Source organism: Drosophila sulfurigaster, chromosome 3 (genome assembly GCF_023558435.1).
Source record: "Drosophila sulfurigaster albostrigata strain 15112-1811.04 chromosome 3, ASM2355843v2, whole genome shotgun sequence".
Classification (NCBI taxonomy): Eukaryota; Metazoa; Arthropoda; class Insecta; order Diptera; family Drosophilidae; genus Drosophila; species Drosophila sulfurigaster.
Genome location: NC_084883.1, coordinates 691,171 through 718,497, shown reverse-complemented (window position 1 = coordinate 718,497; position 27,327 = coordinate 691,171). Strand labels below are relative to the sequence as shown.

Below are 27,327 nucleotides of genomic sequence, written 5' to 3'. Positions count from 1 at the left end.
TGTTTTAAAAAATTATTACGCAAAAGGGATCTTATGTAATTTTTGCAATTCGTCTAGACTCTATAACAACAACGACAGAATAAATGTTAAAAACATAAAAAAACAATGAAAAAGTTCTAATGAACTTTATTAGTATAAAATGTCAAACAGGCTCTATTTCCATGCAAATTAGTATATACTAAATATTTACCTTTCGGTATATTTACTAAGTGGTAATTTTTTGACCAGCATTAGGGGTATTCACAGATTTTGAAACAATTTATTTCAAAGTTAATAGGATATATCTTTAAAATAGTTGTTAAAAATTTCATTGTACTTAAATACTGTGCTTAAAAATAGTTTGATGAGCTTTGGAGTGGCCAAATGCAATGTTTATCGGGAACTGTAACCCACTCAATGTTCATACATGCATACATACATATGTAAATATGTATGTAAGTGCATATCATGTTAATCTATTTAGTCGGAGAAAGCAACAAGTAATCGTCACATCTAAACAGATAGGTGGTCATGTGAGTAATTTTTGACGAATATATAAGGTCAAATTCTTGAAATGTGCACCTTTAATGCAGTACATAAGCTACGAACATGAATTCCAACTTAAGCACTAGCTTGGGACTGTCCAATAAGACCTTGATCGGTGTGGGCGTTGGTTTGGTGGCTGCAGGGACCGCTGGTTACTTGGTATATCGCCATCTTCATCGCGATCTCATGCCAATCAAATGGCGTCGCGTTGGCACTTTGCAGCAGATTCACATATTTCCAGTCAAGTCGTGTGCTCCGCTCAAGATCAGTGACCAGCAACAGGAGTATGATTGTGATTTGCTCGGCATTGGCATTGACAGCTGGCGCGATCGTAAATTTATGCTGATCAACGATAACAACGAAATGATAACAGCTCGAGGTTATCCCCATATGGTTCATATACAGCCCAAACAAATTAATAATGGTTTGCTGTTTACCGCCCCTGGCATGCCCGATTTACCACTGGACTTCCATCATTTGCAATCACCTGGAAAGGATGGAAAAGATGTGCGCACCGCAGTATGGGGCGTCAGCCTGACGGTGATGTTGTGTGGTACTCAGTTTGACACTTGGTTCTCTCAGTTCATACTCAAAAAGGATTCGGGCTTGAAGCTGGTGTATTATCCTTATTCAGTGCCAGTACGTTCCACCAATCCTCGACTAAAACATATGCCGTTTCTGCGGCAGACGGATTCAGTAAGTAGAGATTCCATTCTATTAGTAAATGGAGACTCCATTATATGTAAAACGTATCATCCAAGCGTAATACAGTTGCAGCCAAAGTAATCAACTCTGTAATTTAGCTTTCGATGTTTCTATTAGATAAACAGTCTACAATGTAAATGTTACAAGTTCTGCTGGATTTCTGTAGTTTAAAGTTTATCGTCGTTGTAAAAGGGATAGCGCTATCTCACAGTCGAGCAATCTTGACGTGATGTAAATCAGCATCCAAAGACCAAGTAAATGATTCTGTCTGTTTTGTGTTGATATTATGATTGCACCTCTAACTTAGATGCTCACTATCTGCAGAGGAGATATCCTAATCCAACTAATCCTGGATCAGGATATCTCCAATAATGACGAACTTTTTGCAGGGAACCCTTAACGATGCAACGAGCTATATGCTCATGAATTTGGCTTCTATTGCTGATCTGAACACACGACTAAAGCAGCCCGTAGAACCGTTACAATTTCGCGGAAACTTTGAGTTGAAAATGGATGTGGATAAGCCTTATGCGGAGGATGGTTGGCAGTGGATACGCATCGGCGATGACGCTGTCTTTCGGGTTGTGGCTCCATGTACTCGTTGCATTTTTCCCAACATCAACGTAAATACAGCAGAACGGAATGTCGATGGCGAACCACTGAAAACACTTCGCAGGTAAAAAGATGCAAAATGAAGCAACTTACATAGCAGATATATAATTACTTGTTATCATGAAACCTACAGCTATCGTTTGTTCGACTATCCATCGCCTGCTTTGGGAATTCACTTGGGTCTTCGACGACCAGGAAATGTTAAAGCCAACGATATCGTATATGTCGAAGATAAGTGAAATAAGCAATACTATACGATATATAGAAATATAATTGTATACATTTATCTTTATTACATATAACAGAGATTATGATAGTACGAAAGTTTAATATGTATGTAAATAAACATGGGTATGAGCTATAACAATAATAAACTTTCCAAGTTTGCGTCTTATTGAATACATGACTGCCAGGCTAGTCCTCCACAGGCCATGCTTACAATAACATAAATAATAAATATAATCACTAGTCCGACGACAACATAAATACGAATGTTTTTCCAAAACATTTGACGTGCCAGATTTCGCGATGCCTTACGGAATGCCACAGACTGCGAATGGAGAATATTTAGCAAAAAGAGATACATTGTAAATTTGATTTATATTGAACATGTGGCCAACTTACATTATTGCTTAAGTTCTCGGTCCTATTGACAAGCAGCTCCAATTTCTCACCCCTATCACGCAGACTGTCTGCAATTATTATTGGAAAATATTAATCAAATTAAAAAAAACAAATGATAATCATATCCACAAGTCTATTTACCAATATTCTTAATCATAATATCCTTAAGTTCGTCGATTTGACCATGTACTTGGGATATATTATCGACTTCAAGTGATTGACTGAAGTGTACCATTTGTTGGGACATGATCTTGGAAAATTCCGTGTTCATTGCATAGCCAATTGCTGTGGCCACCTGCAAGCCATAGGTTTGTATAAATTTCTGCTTGATATCCGCAAGGAAGAGAAAGGCTCGAGAACGTTCAAATTCCTATTGATAAAAAATTATGAAATGCTGGTCATAAAGTTATTAAGCATCACTTACATTGTCGGTTATGCACATGTAAATCAATCTGTTCTCGCACGTATAGTGTATCAAATAATCGCCATGGGAGTAGGTCATCTTGTGGTTGCGAACTTCAATTCTACTTATTATTTGCTCGGTCACTTCTGCAAAGTTTCCAACGCATTCGGCAAACTTTGCCAGCACCGTGGTGCCGCGAGCTATAACGCTATATAAAATCGGCATTATGTGGGTGCGTTTAAGTTTTGTTGTGTTGTGGCAGCCACAAAGGCGTACGACTTATGGTATGATGACTAATTCGACTTCAGATTTGTGTATTTCCTCTTTTTCTATGCCTTATCAGCACAACAGTCAACAACAACTGTAACTCTACAGCAAAGTTGGCTTGTTCCCCTGCCAAATGAAAGACATTATTGTTCACTATTTTCAACAGTTCAGACAACATTCATTCAGATTATTATTGCATTACTCGCAGACTCACCCGAAATTAACTTATTATTTTATGTGAGTAATTCTGGAGTACTCTTGTTTACCAAATTTTCAAACAATAATATATGTACGACATGTATACGCGACCTGTTTTCTGCTTATTATGCTTATGAATAGCATTACATTTTCTTTGCTTTGGATATATTTCGCAGATTTCTTTTAATTCTTCGAAAAACAACACAACAAAAGCCCCTTGTATGTCGTACGTAAAATGCACTTGCGGATTAGTGTGCCCACAAAATTTTGCACTCACTTGCACTTTAGCTGAGTCAGAACAAGTTCACATGAATAACTCGCATGAATGAACTATCGAACTTGTTTTGGAATTTATGAACGAGAACAAATCCCTACGATTTATTGATTGTATGAGCTATTATTTAGTATCGTGCACTATATTTTATATGTTTTGTAAATACAATTTTTATTTGTTTCTTATATCTTATTAAAATAAATCCCCTTTCGAGTATTTTTATTTTTAAGTACAATTGAGAGTAAAACTTAAAACATTAAAATACTCAACATTTACATACTACAAAAATATTTTGCATAAGTATTTTCGTGTTTAAATGTTTAAGTGTTTTCGTGTTTAAATAAATTATTAGTTCAACAAATATATTGTTTTCTTTTCTTAATAAATTATACCGATATTATATTAAATGATTGCAGTCTGGCAACTTTGAAACTGATCATAATAAAATGGCAATAATATCAACAACAACCGCAGATCAATGGGTTGATAGGAAAAAGTCAATTTTGAAAATGGTGGGAGAATATTTTGGTGAGCTTTCGTTAACAATATAATTAGTTTTCTTTTTGCTGAGTAATGCCTAAAATTCGCATTTATGAAAACAATGCTGTTGACGTTTCCTTACAGATCTCTGCATACGCATTTGCCTTGTAGTTTTTTGCGCAAATTTCGTTGGTCGTTTGTGCAATATGATAATCGAATACTTTGTAAATGAAAAGTATTACTTGCCTGAAAATAAGCTAAGCACAATCTGTGAACGTGTTTACACATACAATACTAAAACGAAAATTTTAGCATTAACATTGGCATTATCGGGATTTGCACGATTCGGTTTCACCGGAAATGTGGCGAATTTGTTGCCAAACTCAGTTTACTTCGCCTGTATGCCGCTCTATTGGATCTTCACTTGGAGCCAAGTGACTCACAGTCCGTTGGACTATGCACAGTGGATAAGAGAACCACACGGTTTGGATTATGCTGCTGGCATGGCATCGAATTATTTCCATGGCTATTTGAAAATTGCGCTACCCGAGCACAACGGCGATGGACTGAAAAAACGCATGCAAATCTATGAGGACACCCACCAAGTCACCTTTGGCATAAATCGTTTGATCATACTTATACCAGATAATATGTTCGTTAAGGGTGTAATAGAAAGTCCCTTGTTAGAACAGGTCGCGGTAAGTATAGGATAACATAAAATACCAGTTTAAAACATGCCACTCGAGAGTAAAAGCAACATTCAGAACCAAGTTTTTCCTTTCCCGATCCGCAAGACTGTTATAACGTATTATTTCTACCCTTAGCCTTTGGAGACCCGATTTATAAACCGCGCTGGCGTCAATCGACCGTTCAAACATGCAGTCTATAGACTGACACAGTCAATAAATGGTAAAATATATTATTTTGCCATAGAAGGTGCCACACCAATGTTGTCATTCTTTGATGCGATGAACTCTCAAACTTCTACGACAAAGCAAATGAGGGAAATGAAACGCGAAATCTGGCTAAAATTTGCTAAACACTTACGGGAGCTTGTCAAAGGCTGGCCGGAAACTGAAGATGAAGTGGAGATGATTGTTTACGATTGTTAGTACTATATAATAATCATATTTGTTCTGAAGTGTATAATAATAAAACCTATTTTTCAGCTCGCAAAGATGTAGGCAAAGTGATTCATGCGCACTTTCTAAATAAAAGTTCGTTGATCTAACTACATTTGTTAAGGAAATAGTAATTACTAATATTTGTTATAAATGACTATTATTATGAAGACTATATGAACCCTTATAAAGATGTCTGACTGCCACTCTCACTTTCCAATTGTTTTAATTTTGCCTCAGCTGTCGCAAGCATACGAGATTTCCATTTTTCGTAATCTTCAATTTCGGGTTTATGCATTTGGCACTTCTTTTCAATGTTGTTTTTCTCCTGAAGCACCTCAGCTTGATCATTCAATCTGGTGGCCACATTGATTTCCTTGTAATGTTTCTCAATCATGAGCTCCCATTGATGTTCGAGCTGTTGCCACTGCGTGGGGCGTAAATTGCTGAATGGCATAATTTTTGTTTTCGCCACTTTCTTTTTGAGCAAACGACATGCCTGAAACACAGCCATGGCGGCATATTGTGGATGATCTGCATCCTGCATCGTGTTGCTGGCAATATCCTTGAACAACGTTAAGAGTTCCTCCGATTTTCTAGCAACCTCGTTGAGACTGAGCTGCACACAAATATCATTCACACTCGGCAGCTTGTTGAGATCCAGCAATTTCTCAAACATGCGCTTGTTGTTGACATAATGGCTTTTACGCAATCCGGATAGCTTAAGTGCCTGCTCTTTGTCGAAACCAATGTCCAGCAGGGTGGATGCGAGATCCGCACACAAAACAATTTTCCCATATTCATTGATTTGCAGTGGAACATTTGTCGAACGCAACTCCACCAACCGCAGCAGCTCAGTTGTCTTTCTAATATTAATTTCAATTTGTTTATTAACTCTTGAATGTATTCATCAAATTAATCACTTACTCTAATACATTTGGTTCGTCATTTAGACCCATTTTTGAAATTAATTGTGCTACTAACGTTGACATCTCGCGCTGCTTTTTAATTTGTTTACTTCTTTTGGCGCGAATGAAACAGATGTGTGCAGGGACTGGAGTTGCCACATATCATGAACATTAAAAGTGGCAGCCCTTCGAAGCCAAGATTCACTTAATCACAGTGGTCAACAAAATTATTCCAACAAAAAAAAAAAACGCTGTTTTTAGCAAATTAAACTTATGATACAGACTCGAAGGTCATTAGCACACGAGGACCCTAAAAAGTTCTTATTTTAATATTGAATATAAAAAACAATGATACGGAAAAATTTAGCTATAACCTCTTTTTATGGCAATGTAAATAGTATAAGAAATGCGATACGTTTCCTGACTATAAGGTAATGCTTTCTTATTTACTAAACTACTAAATGTTTGAATTAAACTATATTGCCATAAATAAAACAATTGTATTCAATTTTAACTTGAGAAATACAAAAAGTATTCGCCCAGACCGTTTTTATCTGAATTATATGTATTTTTTGTGAAAATCTTATGATTAACCGATTTAGAATCAAATGTACATATTGTAAATTTCAAGATTATATTTCGTTCTCGCTGTCATCTGCGTTTTTGGCAGCTTCGCCAGCTTCAACAGCCAATTGGGTCCAGGATTCGGGGTTAATGAGATGAATACCATTTGTTTCCTTGCCAACAATGCCCATTTCGTAGCGGAAATCTTTATCCTTTAGCTCATCGTGGACTTGGTAAATGCTGCAAACAACGGTAAATTAACAAATTTAATAAATAGTTAGTAAATCAATGGTTGTCATACATTTTTCCTCCACTGCGAACCAACTCATCAGTGGTCATGTCGGCAAACTTGAACTTCTCCATCTCTGTCTTGGCCTGTTGCTTGGCTTTGCCACTGGCGCATGCATAGTAGCCAAACGACGTGCCCGATGGCTCTATCTTATAGAGTTGAGGACCTTCTGTCTCACTCCACGAAGCGAATATGACCGACAAGCCAAATGGACGCACTGCACTGTACAATGTGTAGGCATGAATGTAGGCCGAGACGCGATCGCACAAATTCTTTAGCGGTATTGTGCGTTGGAACTGGCCTCGAAAATTGGCAGCTTCCTGGCGAGCAATATCAGCAATGTAATTGCCATCGGCCATAAGTCCAGCTATGGCCATGCCAATATTTTGCTCAATTGTAAAAATGCGACTGGCTGCATCCGGCTCATAGAGTTGATCTGTAATGATTTTCTCCACTGCCAGCACAACACAATTTATGCCCCTAATGCCAATTACCGTGCCGCTCTTTTCCACGGCTTTGGAAGCATAGTCGATCTGAAAGACGCGACCGTCCGGCGAAAATTGCGAGGCAGACAAATCGTACTAGGAAGAGTAATAATTATATAGTGGGTGTCTATGGAAAAATCAGTACATTTTACTTACACCGGTGCCAATTGTGCTCATTTTGTATTTGAATTAATCTTGTTGGTAACAAAAGATCCGAATAAACTATATCAAGCAAAATTGCTTACTTATGGGACGATGATTTGACGGCTTTTGATTTGACAATTCATGTGAAGTGTTGCCACATCTTTTAAATTTGTCAGTGTTGAACATCCAAATAATTTTAAAGTATATATTATTATAGCCTGTTTTCACAGCACCAACAACTCGGGGTTTCTCTATATATTGGAATATATTTAAAATGGTACGTGTAATAATTTTGTCAGCAAAATGGGTTTTTGTATGGTAAAATGTTTTTTTTTTACATTGAAACTGCGGTCACACTGGTCAGTTGAAATTATCATGCACGCGGTATTTATATTGTAAACAAAACTCAATTAAATATGCTCGCAAAGGTAGCTGAAAAGAGGTAAAACACGTTTAAATCTATATAAGGCGTTCAATTGGTGATAATTTTTGCAATAACTTTTAGTTATGCGGCTGAGGCTCGTTATACGAACTTTTATGCTGGAAACGACATAGCGTGGAGCAACGATGGTCAATATCTTTACTGTTTAAACGGCGATGTTGTCAATCGCGTAGACGTCGAAACATCGCAAATTGTAAACAGTTATGGAGCAGGCACGGACACGGAGGGAAATAAGAAACATGCTAGAATCGAAGACGTTGAGGTTGAGGAGGACAACATTTACTGCTTTGCCTTATCACGCGAACACTTGGTTACCGCACATGGAAGTGGATTGCTTCGGTTGTGGGAATTAAACACTGGGAAGTTAATTAAGCTATGGAAGGCTCAACACAAAGGACCTGTGGTCCAGATTGAGTTCAGTTCATGCGGCAAGCTCATCTGCAGCAGTGGCGGTGCTGACGCAACTCTTCGTTTATGGGACTTTGCTACTAATCGTTGTTTATGTGCGCTCAAAGATTTTCCCGGTCCAGCGCTTTTATTGCGTTTCCATCCAAACGCCTTGAAGCGCGAAATTTATGCGGTTGGGTCGGATAATACCATATACTGTTGGGACTACGACACCAAGACACTGCTCTATAAAATGCGCGGACATATTTCCCAAGTAACTGGATTGAGTTTCAAAAATGTTGCTGCGGATTGCAACCAACTGGTCTCAGTGAGTCGCGACAAGGTACTTATCGTTTGGCAGTTGGAGAAGCAATCATCCAGCTGGCATCAACTGAAAGTTATACCACTCTACGAGGAGCTGGAGGGCGTTCAGCATTTGGCAGATGGGGCACAATTACTTGCAGCATGTCGGAATGGCAAACTGCTGCAAATTGATGCGCAAACGTGGAAGATACGTGATCTGCAGATCAAGACCGACTTTGAGATTAGTCGACTACTTTATTGTGCTGTCAAACAACAGTTGTTGCTTGTCACCACTGAGCAAAACATATTGATCTATGATGCAAGAGCCGATGCGAAGAGTGCTGAAGTGGAGCTCGTTAAGCAGCTGGTGGGTAACAATGATGAGATATTGGACATGTGCTTCTTGGGTGACAATGATCGCTACTTGGCCGTCGCCACCAACAGCAAGCATTTTAAGCTTTACGACACCGAACAGCAGATGAACTGCCAATTGATCACGGGGCACACTGACACGGTCATGTCACTGGCGGCGTCGAACAATCTGCTTATTTCTGTGGGCAAGGACTGCAGCATTCATCTGTGGAAGCTATCACACAAGACTGTGTGTCATCTGCAGCCATTGACGCAACAGAGCAACTGTCACACATCGACCATTGGATCGGTGGCCTTTACACACCATGGAGCCACAGCCTTCGCCTCAGCCTGTCAGGATGGCAGCATGAAAGTGTGGCAACTGTCGCGGGATAAGCGAGAGGAGAACTCATACGCATTTGCTCTTAAGTACGCCGCCCTGGCCCATGACAAAGAGGTGAATTGCGTCACGTTTGCGTTGAATAACAAAATCTTGGCAACAGCATCGCAGGATAAGACGGCCAAGCTGTGGTCGGCGGACACAAACAGTTTGCTGGGAGTGTTGCGTGGCCACACTAGGGGTGTGTGGTGTGTGCGCTTCTCGCCAGTTGATCAAATTGTCCTCACCTCGTCGTCAGATTGCAGTCTGCGAATTTGGTCGATTGCGAACTTCAGTTGCCTGAAGCGCTTGGAACAAGAGTGTACAATACTGCGTTGCGAGTTCCTCGATCATGGGAAATTCATATTGTCGGCTGCTTCGGATGGCCTGCTAAAGCTGTGGAATATTAAGACAAACATATGTGTGCAGTCGCTCGATGAGCACACGGATCGCGTTTGGTCTTTGGCTGTCTCTACGGGTAGCAATCGTTTCTTTTACACAGGCGGTGCTGACTCAAAGCTAATACGTTTTGGCGATGTCACCGAAACAGTACGAAATGAAGCGCTTGACCAGCGACAGGAATTGCTGCAGCAGGAGCAGACCCTGCACTCGTTGCTGCATGCACAGCAACAGCTGGAGAAGGCCTTCATCCTAGCACTAACCTTAGACAAGCCGAAAGCCTCCTACGACATTATTTGCAACTTTGTGCGCAAGCGAGATTCGTCAGCTGTACGTCAGCTTGTGGATCAACTGAATATGGATCAGCGACTGGCGCTGCTGAAGCATGTGAAGGCTTGGGACACTAACTCGCGCCACTCGCAGATTGCCAATCTGGTGCTGCAGCATCTGCTGGGCGATGCCTTGATCAACAACACCGCCAAGCTCTACAATAGCGGCAATCTTGTTGAGGTGTTGACGCCTTATGTGCAACGACACTTTAAGCGTGTCTCTGAGTTAAGCAAAGACCTCGCGTTCATGGAGTTCATAGTCAACTGCATGTAACTTTCTGTTTTCTAATCTGTTTAAGTATAAACTAAAATTTAGTAAACTGTTTACTCTGAGCAGAGTATTGTAAAATAACCGAATTGCACCGAATGTCATTCCTTAGTCTGCTTCTGCTGCCCTTCTCTACATTGATTGTAACATTCACTCAATGATAATAATAATTAGAATGCCTTCCAGCTTCATTCCCATCGTGATTCCGGATAGTGACGACTGCGCCATCATTTCAATTTTCATCGCTGACAACACAATGAGCGGCCTCTTAACAACTTTGACCCGAATGTCGATGACATCACCGGGCTTCGGAGCACCCACTTCACATTTCACCTAAGGAGGTGAACAAGGATTCGCCTTGGGATGCACATGAATTTCCTGTAAACAATTTCCAGAATTCCCTTTTGATAAAGAGCTGCCAATACGACGTCGCGATCTGTGATATGTGCTTCAAATTGCAGATTTGTGTACTGACCACCAGGAATTTCATTCAAGTACACATCCGCGTTGTCGCGCACTCAAAGGGTCCCTAGAGTGGACGCGTCTGAGAGTGCCCTGCAGCGAGGCCACCAGAGCGGCCATACTGGGCTGCGAGGCTATGCCCGACATGTAGTCCACGACCACGTCAACTATGTTATATCTGCGTCGGCTTGGGCAATGCCATCACCCGAAGTGTGCACATGAATTGGCACCTCGGGATGCTGTCACGAGCAGTCTGTGCGAGAAGTAGTAATATATATATGAACATAACATATGTATTGTTAATCGAGTGTCGTTGGGGACCTAGCTGCTTCAGGCCTGCCATATCCTTGATGCAGAGAATCATCGACTAAATCATATTTCATATTTGATCATATTTGGTGCGCTTGAAATCGCTCACAGTACCCATGTATGATATGACAGCATCAACAACTCCTGCCTTGACGGTAGCTTCCATGCCGATGAACAGATTGGGCAAGTATTTCGAAGAGACGCAGATTCTGAATATATCCATGCCAACCTGCCGAAGGATATAGAAATTTAAAAGGGGTATGGTGTTGGCACCGCGAAGCAACATCTGGAATGGTATGTTGGGAATGCGCTTTGCATTCTAGGGATACTCGTGCAAAAATCTCAACGGGACGTCATGTGTGACACCGCCCCAAGTAAAGATTACTGAACTTGTGCGCCACATATGGAGAGATCGTCAACAGATCGTGAGTGCGCACTCGCGTCGCCAGCAGCGATTGATGGGCATCGCGAAGGTTGGTGTCCATGAGCATGAGGTTCTTTCTAGAGCGCACCTCCTTGTTAAAAGCTTCGGGATGGAGCCCTTCGGAAGGATCGGTCACTGTGGAAAAATTCGAAAAAAAAAGGTCAATCAATCGCTGTTGTTACTGTTGGTAAAGTGTGCACGTAGCAGTGCACATTTTTGCAAACACAGGTTAAACTGCTATATAACGTATGTACGTTCAGATACATATATGGTACATGAGGCTTAACATCGGGTAAACCATTTAAAAAACTTGCATTGTTCAAAACATTTATGTGACGATCGATTTACCAAATGCCTTCGGCAGTACGGTTTGTGTCTGCACCAGGTCGATGCCTGTGATCTCCTCGAATATTGTATGCTCAACTTGCAATCGAGCATTCACTTTGATGAAGTAAAACTGACCGGAATTATCGCAGAGGAACTCCAAAGTGCCCGCCATTTATTGCCCGTATGCCTGGCAAGCCTTACAGCCCCCTCCGTCATCTTGTTTCTCAGCCCAACCGGTAGTCCTACAACCTGCACAGAGCAATAACGTTCAAAAACATGCACGATGACGCCTGTCTTGTCTCCTAAAATCTGCACTTTGATATGGGAGCTTCTTAATGAATTTCTTGAGGAATGCAGAATGCCAGTACTTATTTCTTACGGCTATACGCGCTGCAATCTTGTCACCCATTGCTTTGACTATAGCTGCAGTTGGAGCTATAAGCTGAATCCCAGCATCGATGACAGCTTGAACAAAATCACTGCGCTCTGATAGGAAGCCATAGCCAGGATGGACAGCGTCAATGTTATTTTCCTTACACACGCGAATGATCTAGGGAATACTTAAATATGCTTCCACTGGCGACTAATCCTAGCCAATCATATACGCCTCATTTGCTTTAAGGCGATGCATGAGCATTTGTCCTGCTCGGAGTAGACAATACAAATAAATACCGTTAAATAAAAGTAGCCTGATAGCTGAATTTAAAAATATACATTTTGTACATATACATTTTTATTATTTATGCTTAGAAGATCATTTGCGCTAAAAATGAACAAATTGAAAAAGGAAATTGTAATAGCAACATTACAATAATTTTAGTAATGAAATGTAAAGACCCAAAGAATTGTATCAAGTATGGAATTGGAATTTTGAGAACGCCTTCTTATGTCGTAGAATATATTGTGATAAATTCATCCCCCGCAGCTGAAAGATGAATATTTTGTGTATCTGAACAGTTCGTTGCTTCGATTTACTTAAGATGACATAACTTTGATTATTGTGCTGTGTTATACATAAGATACTTAATTAAATACATGCACACTGCTGCACATAGATTTATAATATATTTAATATGTAACTATATAACTTAAAGCTTGCATTAATTATGCTATTTTAGACTGATTTTTTAAACCAATTGTGCCTAGCTTATCATATACACTGTCATGATCTCTCTCGCTCACTTATCTCTTAGTGCAGATCTGTCTCCGTCTCTACACGCACAGGCTTGCGAGATAGATACAATACGATAATTGTGGTCAGAGCGCTAACCAGGAATATGACATCGAACCAACGATGATAGAAGTTAAAGTGCAAATTGCCAAGTACTTCGGTGATGATCACTCGATACTCGGCTGGCATATTCATGCGCATCAGCAGCACAGAAGAGCAGAAATACATGCCCATGATTTGTCCTAAAATCAGGACAATTATGTTGCTCGATTTACTCGATGATATGCGATAGAAGAACTGCAAGACAAATATATTTTGTCAATTATGTTGAGGTAATAATAAAGAACAAGTATTTACCTTTGTGAGCGTCAACAGTAAGCCACGTATGGAGGTGACCACAATGCAACCGACTAGCAAGAAGGAAACATGCTGATTCCAAAATGCCAAATCTATATCAAAGCCACACCAGTGGACAGCTATTTCCAAGCCACGTGTCACTGGATCCTTGCGGCCAACACGATCAAATATTATATTAATACAGCACTGAAATACATATCGGGTGTCATTAACAAATTGTAAATAGATAAGAAAGAAAGTTAACAAACCATAAATATTTTATAGACACAGTATACACTAAAGAAATGTCCGAGAACATTAAAGTATTTGCCTTGCAGCGTTTGTGACCAGCGTTGACGTTCCTCCATATTTTTTAGTGAACTCAGCTCGAGGAAGACCGATCGCTGCAATTCTTCTAGACCATACACCTCCTGCTTAAGTTGATTGATGTCTGCAGGGATGATGAGTTTGAGTAAATATTTAAAAAGCCTACACAAAATTACGCACCCTCTCCATTGCTAGTTGTGCGTTGCACAGCCGACGTGAGAATTTCCCAAATTCTTGGCTTTGTCGGATGCTGTTTATTGTAGTTGTAGACAGCCATGGCAATGCGACGTTTTTTTGCTGTCAACATATCAACAGTCAGCGCCAGACGCCGTTCAAAGCAGATGATGTCATTACGTGAAACAGGCCTGCAATAAATACACGTATGTTAGCAGTGGCGATAAGAGGACGGCTGTGACTATGTAATGTACTTGATGAAATAGGTCATGCTGGTGTAGGGATAATTGACTGCACCAAAGCCAGAGAGTATGGCCATGACAGTTACGCCAATAACACTTATGCGAGACACTCCTTGCTCGATGGTGAAGATGCCATGCGAGGCGCTTAGTAATGGAAAGGGCTCACCAATGCGCCAGAGACCGTACAGGAAGATAAACCAGCATAGAGTTGTCAAAATGCGAACCCATCTATCGGAAACTATAAAAAAAAATGTATACTCATATGTATATTATTTAAGCTTCTAAATCAAATAAATATCATTCTTACAGAAGGAAATGCTGTGTATCACAGAGTAACAAATATATATGGGTATCACAGCAGTCACCATGAATAATAGCAATGTCAGACCTAGACGCCAATGAAAATAACGTGAACTTGACTCCAGTACGTCTATAATTTCAAATATGATCAGCTCAAACATAGTCACGGAAAGTGCAAATGTTGATGAGAAGATCAACTGCACGGATATGTGGCGTATCTCATAATGCTTAAAGAGTTGCTTGTTAAAGAACAGCCAACCACCAGCAAAGAAGACCATCTGCAACAAACGATGTCCAATTCTATTATAATAACAAAAGCTGTAGCGAAAAACAGGAGCGCTTACCTGCGAGACGAACACGATTACACAGTCGCCCAGGAAAGCCATTTTCTGCCTGATTCACGCGTTATTATAGTTTGAATGTTATTTTTACTATGCTCATTCGTATGGGCAGTGACATTGCTTAAATATAGATTGTCTTTAGTCCTGAACGCAGAGCTCCTCTCCTCTACTATTGAATTTGCCAACAAGCAATATAAACAAAAACGCCGATAATGCCTATGGTTGCCAGACATACAAACTATCGATGTATGCGAACATCGATTAAATAACATCATGGCATAGTGAGACCGTAAACGATTCCGTATTAAATAAATTTCGAAATTTATTTATATTTATATTATATTTATAATTTTAACAGAAATCGTAAGGAAGCGATTAGAAAAATCTTTTTAACAAGATTGTGACTATTTAAAACCAAAAAACGAAATAAAAAGCTGATTAAAGCAACGCTCCTTTTTACTACATAATACCAGATGACAATTCTTTTTGGAAAATATAATCGGTATTAAAGCGTATATTTTAGAAACACTGCTTGTGGTCATACCCAACACAGGTGTTAATAAAGTCTGTGTTTATCTTAAAGACCAATTAGTCAATAATAAATAATAATAATTTATTAATTCACTCAAATATAAATAATATAAACATCCATGCATCAATAGTGCATCGATGTTCCTCTACGTCAACAAATGCAATAATTAATAAATTAAAAAAATAGTTTTTTTTGTGGTTTTATAAGGCATGAATTAAAATAAATCAGTAGTCATGCTAATAACGTAATCTGTTTGAGAAGTGCATTGGTTTTTGACAACATAAAGTTCATAACACAGTTCAAAATGTCGTGTTATTATCGCCAACATGAAGAAACGTCTGTGACGATTCCGAAATATTCCGTCGAGAGCTCAGCAGGGATCACATATTATGACATCAAGGTGTGTAATCAATTATTTAGGCTTAGTACAATGATTAATACCTACACAAAGCTCTATAAATATGTTTATTATTTATTTATCATTGCGAAATAGGTGCGGGTAGCAAATGTTGAATGGTTTGTGGAGAGACGTTATCGGGATTTCTCTCAACTGCATGAGAAACTTGTTGATGAGGTTTCGATCAGCAAAAAAACTGCTGCCGCCAAAGAAGGTACGCCCACTAGAATAATCTTGAACTCAAATTATTATTTATGTGATGCATCTTTTGGGGCCTTGCAGCTAGTGGGCAATAAACAGCCTGCATTTTTGGAGCAGCGACGAGAGCAACTGGAAACGTATTTGCAGGAGTTACTCATTTATTTTCGCAATGAATTGCCACGTTTGTTGGCTGAATTCTTGGATTTTAATAAATATGACATCATATATCTGCTGCAGGATTTGGCCAAACTGTTCAATGAAAGCGGCGATGCACTCCTAAATGCGAAAAAAGAGTACAACTTATCGGCCCTAGAGGTAAGTCATAGATGTAAATAGCTAGTTTTCTATATATTTTGTTGACACTTCAATATTTTTGTTTAATTTAATGTTATTTTTTTTGGAAAACGTATTTACGTTGATACCGCCGTGCAAAATTGAAAGTTTTATTAGTGATGATTGTGTTAAGCAATTCTATCTTCCTGAAATTCCTACAAACTCGCGGCATTAAATACTCACTAGGAAATTTGCACGCGCCCAAAACAAGTTTCTCCGCTGAACTGCAAAAAACTCTCCACTCGGAGCATAACTTTGCGAGTATTCATAAACTCTCCAAGCTTGTCAAACGGCATTGCCGATGGCATCGACGGCATGATCAAAGCAAGCGTAGCTACTTCAACTATTTGCTTTTGGATCCACGCATAACTAGGGGTTTAAGGCTGCGAGCCAAATGTATGCATCCACTTGACGTGTGGCTTACATTCCTGCGAGCAATTTTCTATGTTGGCAAAGGGAAAGCAGCACGTCCTTATGCTCACTTGCGGCAGGCGAAGAAAGAGCTGCATGCGACCAACTCACATGTACTGGCCAAGGATCCCAAGCTGGCACTAATTGTACATCTTTGGCAACAGCAACGTGGTGTTTTATTGTTGCGTGGGTTTCATGGCATTTCATCGAATGATGCGCACAGTCGAGAGGCGGCCATAATCGAAGCACTGGGCATGAATCATTTGACGAATAGACGATTGGGAGTTTACTTCGGTCCATCGCTTAATAAGTTTTCCAGCAAGCAGCGAAAGCAATTCGGTGTAGCATTACTCAATAGACTGCTATCGATGTACATGACGATTGAAGAGTGCGAGCTACAGCCGGAACTAGTGAAAAAATCAATGGAAAGTTAATCAATCAGTCATACTCAATAGTCATAATGTAGATTAATTACTTGTAAATAAGACAAAATCTTTTATATAAATAATTTTAAGTTATGCGTCTTGATTAATTTACATCCTATATGGCTTAACTTGTAATCTTTCATAAAATCGTTAACAAAATAGTAGTAACCCAATACTTGAATTTTTTTTCAGGTTTTTGCTATTAGTGAACGCCTTGCTTTGCCCTGCCCGCCGAGTAATGAGCAAGGTGGCAAATTTGACTTCTCACATGTACTGGACTTTTGCACACAGCTGGCAGCGCTCGTTGTTAGTCCCGTCAAGGATAATACCAGCTTTGTACAGGACTACAATACGGTGGATGTGCCAATTGGTCGTAGCAATATCATTCCGAATCGCTTAAGCTTCAATTTAAATGCATTCCGTAATCTCAAAACTCTCAAATTTTCCGCGCTCTCAACGGAAAACATCGTGGACATCGAGCTGCTTAAGCCAACCCTGCAAACGATTTGTGTTCACAACACAACAATTACACATATCAATCAGGTATTGTTGTGCGACAATCTGCACAAGGCTTGTGATGTGCCAAGCATTCTGCCGGATCATTTAACAACATCCTCGAATGGCGAGGACGAACTGCTCACTACAGATGCCTGGAATGAACTAAGCGAATTAGATTTGACTGGCAATCTGCTAACACAAATCGATAGCAGTGTTCGAACAGCACCCAAACTACGTCGTCTTGTGCTCGAACAAAATCGCATACGAAACGTTCAGAATCTCACAGAGCTTCCGCATCTACAGATGCTCTCGTTGTCAGGCAATTTGATAGCTGAATGCATCGACTGGCACCTGACCATGGGCAATTTGGTCACTCTCAAGCTCTCGCAGAACAAAATCAAATCACTAAACGGATTGCGCAAGCTACTCTCGTTAGTTAATCTGGATTTGAGCTGCAATCTTATCGAGCAGTTGGATGAAGTTGATCACGTTGCCAATCTGCCGCTTTTAGAGACCCTGCGGCTTACTGGAAATCCGCTTGCAGGTAGTGTGGGTGAGTATATTCATCATATTTATGTTGCATTTGGCTAAACTTTGCCGCTTTTTTTGTAGATTATCGACCGCGTGTCTTTGCGCGTTTCCACGAGCGCGCTGCTGAAATCTCATTGGACAACGAACCCGGCACTCAACAAGAAATGGACACAGCTCTGGTATTGTCTGCACTGTTGAAATCGAAGCAACGACAACAACAAAAATGACCAATAACCTTAGGACTAAAGATCACAAAAACCTTGTTCAGACGAAGAAGTTTACGTTCAATTTGTTAAATCACACCGCGAGTCTATTAGAAAGTATATTCCTTGTGTCCGATCTTTTTGACAAATCCTTTGCAAATCAGCCTTGGAATTGAGAATTCGATAGACTCAATTGTAGTTACAGTTTTATTTTATGTTTTGTTTTTGTATGTATGTATTATGTTGTTGAATTCCTTTAAATGTCAATCAATATTCACTGTGCAATATTTCAATGCTCATCTATAAATTTATAATGTAATATATACTCATACTAAAGTATATGAATGCTCTTTGATAAGATGATTTTAATGCTAATAATGCTGCCATTGCAACGGGTAATCGCGTGGTTTCATCTTCCCATTACCTTTGTATCATTGAGGATGATGATGATGTTGCTGCTGGGCATGGTAGTGTTGCTGCTCAGCAGCGGCCACGGCATCAAACATGGGTGTGTGCACCTCCCCCAGGAACTGTGGCGTTGGTGGCGCATTCGGTTCGGTCAACTCCCCAATTAATGGCATGTCAATGTCGGTGGAGAGTGCGCTCGGCCCATAACCAGCCATGCCATATTGCTGCTGCTGCTGTTGATGATGATGATGTTGCTGCTGCTGTTGATGCTGCACGACAGACACCTGCGCATAGTCAGCTGCCGATTGCACCTGTTGTGGATCCAGCATGACGGGCGCTGCTTCCATTTCGCCAAATTGTATGGGTGCCGGTTGCGGTTCAGGCAAATGCGACACTGGCACGGGCTGTGGCTCAGGTGCAACTTGAGAGGTCATGTAACTTTGCTGCTGTTGCGCGTCGGTATGCATGGCAACTTGTGGGTCTAGGGCCGTCACATGATGATGTTGCTGCTGTACATGGTGTTCTGACTGTTGTTGCTGTTGCTCCTCATCCTCTTCGGGCATGGGCTCATCGACAGTATCTCCCATATCCGCAGGTTCCCCAGATGACTCCCCGTCACGTCGCACAAGACCCAACATGTCCAGCATATTACGTTTGACAGCATTTTCGTTAGCCGCCTCCAAACTGGGATAGCATGTGCTTAAACCACAGTTGGCCAAATGTTGAGCCATTTTGTTTCCATTGCTAGTCGCAAAGCCGCAAATGCAGTGCATCTCCTGCAACATATTCACCTCCATGGCATCCACAAAGTTACCATTGCAGTCGACACCATGTCGAAACTGGGCGCGTTCACAACAAGTCTGATAATTGCACTTGACGCAATGCAACCAACCGCTGTTAGAGTTTTAAAAAAGTACATATGAGTAATTCATGGTTTTTAGATTCTTTACAATTTGCCACTTACGTGTAATGGGTCTCTTCACTGGCAAAGTCAGTATTGCACTCCGCACAGGTTTTGCCTTCCAAGAATGCAAAGAATACGGGCCGTTTGTGTGTTGAGAATGGAGGCTGCTCGCGATGATGCGTGCGAACCTTTGGCGGCGGAATAAGCAGTGAATTATTGAGCAGCATACGAACTGGTTTATTCGTTTTGGTCATGCTGATGTGGTGCATCACTGTATGTTGTTTTAGATCGCCCTTCTCCAAGAACCTCAGAGAACATTTCTGACAATTCAGAGCTGGATCTCGCTGGTTAACATGTCCATCCAAATGCATAAAGTAATGCTCAACTCGCAACTGGTTGACCTTGCCCTTATGGGTAAAGTAAAAGATCTGCGCAGAGTGTGAGAATTATTGGAATGATTAACTGATTAAGTCATTTATAATTGTAACAAAACTTACATCAAGACAGTAAGGACACTGCAAGAAGTTTTGATTCTTGTGCTCGTCATAGAAATGGCGAACCAAGTCACGATGCGACGAGGAGCGATATCCGCATGCTTGACACCAATAGGGCAGCTCCAAAGTACTGTGCACCTTCTGCAAATGGGCGGTGAGCAGATGCAGTGAATTGTGTCGCTGCTGGCAAATCAAGCAATAGTAAGATGGAGATCCATCCGTCTTGGTTTCGGTGGGATGCATGATCTGATTGTGCTTGGCCAGCACAGATTCGGTAGCATGTTTCTCCAAGCAGAACAAACATTGAAATTGATGCTGTTTGCCCTCTGGAGAGATATGTGACACTAGATGGGTCTGTAACTTTTCATTGGAGTCATAGGCGTCGCCGTTTAGGCAAATCGGGCACTCAACTGTTCTGGTTAGCTCAGCTGGATTTGAACGTGGCGAGCTGTATGGGAAGTGCTCAAAGAACTCTTCGGTACCATCGCTTATGCCATAGTAGAGCTCCTCTAAGCCCTTGAGCTCATCTTCCTCCTTTTTGATAACGACGGGAGCCTTTTCTTCCTTTGTTTCCTTCGATTTCTTGATCGGCATCTTGACTGGTGGTGCAACGGGTGCAACTGCCTTTGAGGGTGTCGGTTTCGTAATCGTCTTGGAAGTGCTTGCACTTGACTTTACTGCACTTTTCGGCGCCGTGGCTGGCGGGGGCGTACTGACAGTGCCACGACGTTTACTGCCCGCTGGCAAAATATCCTTTTCTCTCTCTTTTTCTTTTTTCACTTTACTGGAATATTCCTTAGAGCTACTCAAATAATCCGAATCGCTGATGGCTGTAAGTAGAAATAAATATTGCATGATTTTGTAAGGTATCTTCAACAGCCAACTAACATTCTGTCAATTGATCGGGGACCAATTAAATGAGTATTCACTTGCTAACTTTACCTCAATGCCAATAACGTTTTATCACTCCAAAAATCATAATCATATGTTAATAAATAAAAAAATGTTTCAGATTTAACAGAGTTTCAGTTTTATAATTTGTTTATTTCATTTGTCTGTTTGTTTTTTTCTTTCTTTTTTTTAGAACAAGTTAACACATTTGAAGAATGCCAAATGTAAAATTATATGTTAAACTCAGTGTTTAAAAGCTGATTCATTGAAATATATCACGAGTAATATTATGTAGACACACTTAATAAAAATTAGAAAATTACAATGTACGTAGTTTCATTAACATTCGATGTTGATGCAAAAACAAAAAAATACACGAGTTTTGGAGTGACAAAACGTTCAGTCAGATACAATATAATTCGGGTTTGGCATTTCTTACAGCTTTCATTAGCTGTCCTATAACTAAATTAGACTATTATGACTAATCACGGCCTATATACTAACTAGCAATCATTTACTAACGTTTCTTAAGGCGTTTCGGTGTAGCATTGGCTGGTGTCTCCTTGTAATTAGGTGGCAGTACGCTCCAGTCCTTAAACGGATTCGTTGCGACCTATAAATAATAAATTAATTATATATAGCTTTCAATCACCACCTATTTAATATTAATTATATACACTAACCTGATAGAGACGCTGAGTTATTGTCTCATTGGTTGTAACACGAGTCTGGTCGGCTATGTGAGTGATGATAGTATTGAAGGCTTGCAGGGCGTATGTGCCAAAAGATTCGCGCCAAACGAGTTCATCGAGGAACTGCTGGATCATCTGACGAGAAAGAAGTGACAATGTGTTCTGGAACATGCGTGGCACAATGCGACGCAGGTATTCCATGACAGCCGAATTATTGTGCTTTGCTGCATTGTCGGTAGCTGCTGCCTGTACAATATTTTTAAAGCCCATGCTAAAGAGTGTAATCTTGTCCACGGTTAAGTCAATGCAAATTGTGCTGTCCTTATGCACCCATCGAGACAGAGGCTCCAATATGGCCTGGAAATATTTAACGGGTTCTTATCGATTCGAATCGATTGTAACCAAGCGAATTAAAGATGCGTACCTGGAAACGTTTCTTATAGTTGCGATCGCCATCTGTAATTGGCTCCACGGCTCGCAGTCTAATAGATTTATCGGCATAATCGTATACGCCTAAGACTTCCACTTTCACCTGACGTTGTGCGCCGTCCTGGGAAGTGGTGCCTAACGAGATGACACCCACCTGCGGGACAAGCAGAGATAAATAAATAAACAATCTTTAACGTAGTAAATGCGGTATTTACCTCCACAAACTTGCCGGGACCCCCGAGCTTTTTGCACTTTTGATGCACGGCCAAGGTGCAAATTGCTCGCAGCCAGGTATAAATGCCTTTGATGTAGACGCTGTCCACCTTAACCCACTGTACTACGTTCTGGATGCTAGTCTGGCACGCCCAGTGATAGATGAGTTTTAGCAAAAATGTTGGTGGATGCTGGGCGCCTTCAAACATGGAGTTATTGAATACAGATACAAATCGATATGGACAACAATCGCTAATCCACACATAGCCTCCTGTGTATGGAAACTTGCTGATATCAGAGTAGACACCTGTATGCAAAATTATGTGAAATGATTAATTGCACCCAGTGTATTGAAACTATATTTAACAATAGGAGTACACTTACCCAGCTTCATTTCGTTATTGCGATGATTGATGCAGTGCTGCTGTGAACGCAGCAAACCCTCTTGCAGTAACCACTCACAGAATTTGTTGGGTGTTAGCATTAGCACCAGCTTAACCTTTGAGTCGAGCTTGCTACGTGTCGCTGCCATGTCCTTGATCTTGAGGAATGGCTTGGCCAGTACAACCAATGATGGATATGTTTTGCCCTGCATCTTGGTATCCTTCCCATCCTTGGCATCTTTACCATCCTTGCCACTGCCACTGCTATCATCGTTACTACCCACGACCAGGCCACCCACAGAGTTAACCTCCGCGGGCCGAAAGTTTTTGGGTGGTGCCTCGCCACCTGCTGATGCCTTGCCACTCGATCCCGAGCCCTTGCCACTCTTTAGCTGCGGCGACGCCTTTCCGGTTGGTGATGCAGCAGCGGCTGCTGGTTTTCGACCAGGCTTGGAGCTGCTCGTGCTTGGAGCGGCTGCAGCTATCGCTTTTTTGCCAGCTGAAAGTGCCAAACGTTTGGCTAGCGGAACGTCGTCATCACCCTCGTCGGACGACTCCAAATATGCAATGTTCGATGAAATTCTTGGTCGTCCACGTCCTCTCCCAGTTCCACCGCTGGTTGTGGGGGCTACGGGGGCCGAGGGCGGAGTTTCTATAGCTTTTGGCGGCTTTTTGGGCAACGTGGCTTCTTTAAGCTCCTGAAGCACTTTGCCTTTAAACGAGTAGGCTTGAAACACCTGACCATTGAAGAGCTCTTTGCCCTCATTTGCATTGACAGCGGTTTTCAGCGCATTTTTCACCGCATTATGCTCGTTGGTTATTTTCTCGTAGTACGCCAATTGCGCTGGCGATAACTCCTCCACCCATATCTCCATATCGAGTGAAATATCACTTCTAGTTACGCGCGACATCTTCACGCACGCACTCCGGTTTCTTTTGCGGAGCTACTTTTTTACGATTTTATGTCAATTAGAAAAGACAATTCTTTTTTTCGTCGCGGCTGTACCGTCCATATACCTGCGTGGTTAGTGTGACCAACGTGTAAACCTCATCGAAATCTCGTGGAATATACCAACGAAATTTATATGCATTTTAAAAGGATAGTTGAATATATTCCGATAAGTGGTGGTCGATATTTTACATTTGAAACGCATGTAGAATAATAATGTGTATTCAAATGGCATTTTACATAGAAAAAGTTCCATTAAAAACAAGTAAGAAAGCTACAATCGAGTGCTCGACTGTGAGATATCCGATACCCATTTTGAATAAAAGAAAAATAAATACGGGCAGATAGACAGACGGACATGGCTAGATAGTCTCGGCTGTTGACGTTGATCAAGAATATATATACTTTATAGGGTCGGAGATGTCTCCTTATACCTGTTTCATACATTTCCTGCCGGCACAAAGTTATAATACCCTTCTACTCTATGGGTAGCGCCTATAAAAATGTAACGTACGCGACAACAGACGGAAGTCACTCAGTGAAATGTGAAAATATTTAAATATTCATCTAAATAATGTGTTTTGTTTGACTTTAAAATATTAAGTTGTTTTTTATTTAAATTTCAATCACTGTCGCACGCGACATGTTTCACGCGACATTTTCTTATATACATACATATGTCAAGAAACAAACCCAGATCAAGAATGCAAAGTTGACAAGTCAGAAATAATGAGAGTATCTCACAGTCAAGCACCCTTTCACCGTAGATTTTACTTGTTAGATTTATAGAGAATTGTACATTCGCTATCTATAGGTTAGAAGGGCATTATAACTTTGTGCGTGTGGGAAATGTATGTAACCGATAGAAGGAGTCATCTGCGCCCTATAAGGTTTATACATATGTATATTCTTGATCCAGCGTCAGTAGCCGAAACGATATAGTATATATTTTGGCAGCACTTGTTATGTTTTGCAGACAGATAAAGTTTGTTTAAAATATTTGCCATGCAAATAACATGCGGAATTTTGAAACTACATACATACATATGTCTTTTGCCACGTTGCGATCAGACAAAAATTGTAAAAGGTTTTTAAGAAATACTTACTATGGGTTTTACTATGGCTTTGGCTCACAACCTAGCATGTTTTGCATACATATTTGAATGTAGTACCACAGCCTTCGGTATATTTTTGATATTTTTGCGGTATATTAATTTAGTATATTTTAAAATTATTACATCACTGTTTTTCACTAAGCGTATCGATTATCTCAGCTTTCTTACATATTTTCAATTTTCTACTAAAACTACAAATTCGGTGTTTAAATCAAGATATCTATATTTTTTTAAAGCACATACATATGTATGTATGTATTATATGTACGTACATGCGCTTTCATCAATAGTAATAGTAACATCTTCCGACGCTGTGAGGTTTATTATCATAGCACTTGTTAAACATTGGTAATGATTCAATTATAATTTGTCGTTATTATTGAGTTGTTTATTATTTGATTACAGTTTATGACACGTTTCCTAATTAGCCAGTGCACGAATCTGATAAAATAGCCCCCAAGAGGGTCCTTAGCATGTTGAAATGTTATCAAAGAATTTCAATTTAATTTACGATCGTTTAATAAGCTACTTAAAATTACCAAGTGTATAAATAGTACGGAAACTCATGTCATGAATGTAAATCATGCTCAGATAAGAGGCATATGCTAGTTATCACAAGTGTTTTCTTTATTTGTGTTGAGTTGCTTTTTTCTCTGCCGAATTACGCACTAACAATGTCATCGATAACCGTATTATACAGTATCTCTTTGACATTGAGACCCCATAAGAAGTCCAGGTGATTCCATTTTACCTCTGGCATGCGATAGGAACGTTTAAGAGATGAAGGACTCATGGTACGACGCAGTGTATCGACATCAATAAGACTGGCAAAATAGTCATTATCACTGTAGTATAGATATATGGGAACATCAATTCCTTCCACATCATAATTTGGTGGGTTCTTGTTTCCGTACTCCTTCTTGTTTCTCACTGAGCCATAGTCAAATTGACGGAAGTCTCCGGAGTTGTATTCCTGCAGATAGTGGAACATTTGATTGATCGAGCAACCAGCTGGCGTCGTGGCCATAATTTCGGGAATCAGTGTAGTGTTCAAATAAGGAGAATCCCAGCCGCCTAACATGAAGAGCACATTTGAGCATATCACTTGAGAAACGGCTTCATCGCGGCACAAGAGCGAACCCATTAACTCCATGGCCTTTGAACTTGGCAAGAATTCAGCACTGCCAAATAGCTCAACCAATGCGTTTGGCTGACCAAACAGTGGACCAGCGACCTTGGCCAATGGACTCTCAGCATTTCCCATCCAGGCGACCGGAGCGAGCAAGTGAGCCGAGCGTATGCGACTTTTGAAACGCGGAATCATAGAATTAAGCACAAAGAATGAAGTTGTTCCCTGAGAGTGGCCAATATACTGCAATTGATCCTGGCCAGTTTGGTACAATACGTTGTCTAACATGGCGGGCAAATCGTAGATACCAATATCATGCCATTCAAAGTTCCAGAATGGCTGCAGCAATGGTGTCTTCGAAGCATGTCGTCTAGAGTATGTGTTGCCGCGAGCGTTTCCCATCCAGATATCATAGCCAAGGTCGGACAGAATGAAGGCCAAGCCATTGTCGGGTCCGCTTAGAACCCAATCGGATGAGGAGCACAACAAACCGTGCATGAGGAATATCACTGGACGTTTTCCCGTATAGCCAGTGTGCTTAGAGTAGGGAATGCGATGCATGGTAAGAATGTATCCATCAGATGTTTGCACTTCATGCTCTTCAATGGGATAGCCAAACTGCTTCACAAGAGATACCTGATGTGAATACAGCAATAAATCTGATAATTAACACTCTATATTCCACCAATTCTATATTTTCTATTGATTACCGTTGTTGTTGAACTGCTTCGCCCGACGTCAGCAGGCAAGGCCATGGCTATGCAAGCCAACAAAACTTGGGCTACCACAAATCGAAAGAGCCACATATTAAGCACAACCTTATGGACTGCAAAAACTAAATTGCGAACTTAGTGAATTGTGCATTCATTTATATACCCCCTGTGTGTTATATCGACCAATATATAATGCTTAAAGTTTCAATCAAAATAATGATAAGCGTCCGAAGATTAAGACGATTGATTTATTATTTGTAGAAATGATTTGTTGGAAAAACCTCTTCACCATGATTTGACTAGTACAGGTGTGCGATAGTTGATAAGGTTCGGTTCTTTTAATTATTTAATTTCTAGGAATCAAACTTGTTTTTGAATTTTTTAACGAACAATTTTGGCGTTGCCATATTGGTGATTAAAGTTGCTTAATTTATTGGCGTTACCAGTCGTAACATTACTTTGCATTAGTCCTGGGACCGGCAAGTTACCAATTTTTAATTGTCTTGTTATTATTATTGTTTTGTAAATTATACACCATTAAAACACTATTAAAGTGCTTGATGTATTCTCTGAAAATCATGTGAAATCAAAATGCCAATTTTGTTA

At 40.4% G+C, this 27,327-nt stretch overlaps 11 protein-coding genes and 1 pseudogene across 11 annotated transcripts; 5 read left to right on the top strand and 7 right to left on the bottom strand.

Annotated features, from left to right (window-relative positions):
- Nucleotides 1–347: 347 nt before the first annotated feature.
- LOC133841575 (mitochondrial amidoxime-reducing component 1) lies at nucleotides 348–2,216 on the top strand. Its single transcript, XM_062274156.1, has 4 exons — nucleotides 348–512; nucleotides 573–1,221; nucleotides 1,620–1,906; nucleotides 1,976–2,216. Exons 2-4 carry the CDS (start codon nucleotides 589–591, stop codon nucleotides 2,079–2,081), a joined length of 1,026 nt encoding a protein of 341 aa, XP_062130140.1. The 5' UTR covers nucleotides 348–512; nucleotides 573–588; the 3' UTR covers nucleotides 2,082–2,216.
- On the bottom strand, nucleotides 2,103–3,594 carry LOC133841576 (vesicle-associated membrane protein 7). The gene is made up of 5 exons (XM_062274158.1): nucleotides 3,351–3,594; nucleotides 2,891–3,262; nucleotides 2,608–2,836; nucleotides 2,467–2,534; nucleotides 2,103–2,392 (listed from the first exon to the last, which is right to left on the bottom strand). The coding sequence occupies exons 2-5, from the start codon at nucleotides 3,092–3,094 to the stop codon at nucleotides 2,234–2,236; spliced, it is 660 nt and encodes a 219-aa protein (XP_062130142.1). The 5' UTR covers nucleotides 3,095–3,262; nucleotides 3,351–3,594; the 3' UTR covers nucleotides 2,103–2,233.
- Nucleotides 3,595–4,006: 412 nt separating this feature from the next.
- LOC133843185 (stimulator of interferon genes protein homolog) lies at nucleotides 4,007–5,401 on the top strand. Its single transcript, XM_062276621.1, has 4 exons — nucleotides 4,007–4,136; nucleotides 4,233–4,786; nucleotides 4,913–5,195; nucleotides 5,258–5,401. The coding sequence occupies exons 1-4, from the start codon at nucleotides 4,055–4,057 to the stop codon at nucleotides 5,317–5,319; spliced, it is 981 nt and encodes a 326-aa protein (XP_062132605.1). The 5' UTR covers nucleotides 4,007–4,054; the 3' UTR covers nucleotides 5,320–5,401.
- Nucleotides 4,232–6,295, bottom strand: LOC133843186 (origin recognition complex subunit 6). The gene is made up of 2 exons (XM_062276622.1): nucleotides 6,137–6,295; nucleotides 4,232–6,075 (listed from the first exon to the last, which is right to left on the bottom strand). Exons 1-2 carry the CDS (start codon nucleotides 6,199–6,201, stop codon nucleotides 5,394–5,396), a joined length of 747 nt encoding a protein of 248 aa, XP_062132606.1. The 5' UTR covers nucleotides 6,202–6,295; the 3' UTR covers nucleotides 4,232–5,393.
- Nucleotides 6,296–6,615: 320 nt separating this feature from the next.
- Nucleotides 6,616–7,773, bottom strand: LOC133845709 (proteasome subunit alpha type-3). The gene is made up of 3 exons (XM_062280252.1): nucleotides 7,612–7,773; nucleotides 6,983–7,551; nucleotides 6,616–6,921 (listed from the first exon to the last, which is right to left on the bottom strand). The coding sequence occupies exons 1-3, from the start codon at nucleotides 7,630–7,632 to the stop codon at nucleotides 6,750–6,752; spliced, it is 762 nt and encodes a 253-aa protein (XP_062136236.1). The 5' UTR covers nucleotides 7,633–7,773; the 3' UTR covers nucleotides 6,616–6,749.
- Nucleotides 7,774–7,884: 111 nt separating this feature from the next.
- On the top strand, nucleotides 7,885–10,546 carry LOC133845705 (transducin beta-like protein 3). Its single transcript, XM_062280249.1, has 2 exons — nucleotides 7,885–8,041; nucleotides 8,105–10,546. The coding sequence occupies exons 1-2, from the start codon at nucleotides 8,016–8,018 to the stop codon at nucleotides 10,461–10,463; spliced, it is 2,385 nt and encodes a 794-aa protein (XP_062136233.1). The 5' UTR covers nucleotides 7,885–8,015; the 3' UTR covers nucleotides 10,464–10,546.
- A 61-nt stretch (nucleotides 10,547–10,607) lies between these two features.
- LOC133844914 (pyruvate carboxylase 1-like) lies at nucleotides 10,608–12,388 on the bottom strand (annotated as a pseudogene).
- Nucleotides 12,389–12,694: 306 nt separating this feature from the next.
- LOC133845708 (Golgi pH regulator) lies at nucleotides 12,695–15,178 on the bottom strand. The gene is made up of 7 exons (XM_062280251.1): nucleotides 14,874–15,178; nucleotides 14,537–14,807; nucleotides 14,242–14,467; nucleotides 13,994–14,178; nucleotides 13,756–13,937; nucleotides 13,508–13,693; nucleotides 12,695–13,447 (listed from the first exon to the last, which is right to left on the bottom strand). Exons 1-7 carry the CDS (start codon nucleotides 14,913–14,915, stop codon nucleotides 13,169–13,171), a joined length of 1,371 nt encoding a protein of 456 aa, XP_062136235.1. The 5' UTR covers nucleotides 14,916–15,178; the 3' UTR covers nucleotides 12,695–13,168.
- A 224-nt stretch (nucleotides 15,179–15,402) lies between these two features.
- Nucleotides 15,403–18,463, top strand: LOC133845707 (nischarin). The gene is given in 6 exon segments (XM_062280250.1): nucleotides 15,403–15,802; nucleotides 15,896–15,988; nucleotides 15,990–16,013; nucleotides 16,082–16,315; nucleotides 17,362–18,220; nucleotides 18,280–18,463. Coding segments are annotated over 6 exon segments (1,452 nt in total). The 5' UTR covers nucleotides 15,403–15,706; the 3' UTR covers nucleotides 18,426–18,463.
- Nucleotides 16,337–17,280, top strand: LOC133845710 (ankyrin repeat and LEM domain-containing protein 1). The gene has a single exon (XM_062280254.1). It carries the CDS (start codon nucleotides 16,453–16,455, stop codon nucleotides 17,176–17,178), a length of 726 nt encoding a protein of 241 aa, XP_062136238.1. The 5' UTR covers nucleotides 16,337–16,452; the 3' UTR covers nucleotides 17,179–17,280.
- Nucleotides 18,464–18,553: 90 nt separating the features above from the next.
- LOC133845704 (uncharacterized) lies at nucleotides 18,554–23,860 on the bottom strand. Its single transcript, XM_062280248.1, has 8 exons — nucleotides 22,817–23,860; nucleotides 22,435–22,739; nucleotides 22,215–22,373; nucleotides 21,782–22,147; nucleotides 21,621–21,711; nucleotides 20,211–21,037; nucleotides 19,774–20,141; nucleotides 18,554–19,703 (listed from the first exon to the last, which is right to left on the bottom strand). The coding sequence occupies exons 1-8, from the start codon at nucleotides 23,724–23,726 to the stop codon at nucleotides 18,833–18,835; spliced, it is 3,897 nt and encodes a 1,298-aa protein (XP_062136232.1). The 5' UTR covers nucleotides 23,727–23,860; the 3' UTR covers nucleotides 18,554–18,832.
- A 1,624-nt stretch (nucleotides 23,861–25,484) lies between these two features.
- LOC133846030 (lipase 3) lies at nucleotides 25,485–26,856 on the bottom strand. Its single transcript, XM_062280736.1, has 2 exons — nucleotides 26,719–26,856; nucleotides 25,485–26,644 (listed from the first exon to the last, which is right to left on the bottom strand). Exons 1-2 carry the CDS (start codon nucleotides 26,812–26,814, stop codon nucleotides 25,541–25,543), a joined length of 1,200 nt encoding a protein of 399 aa, XP_062136720.1. The 5' UTR covers nucleotides 26,815–26,856; the 3' UTR covers nucleotides 25,485–25,540.
- Between the last annotated feature and the right edge of the window lie 471 nt (nucleotides 26,857–27,327).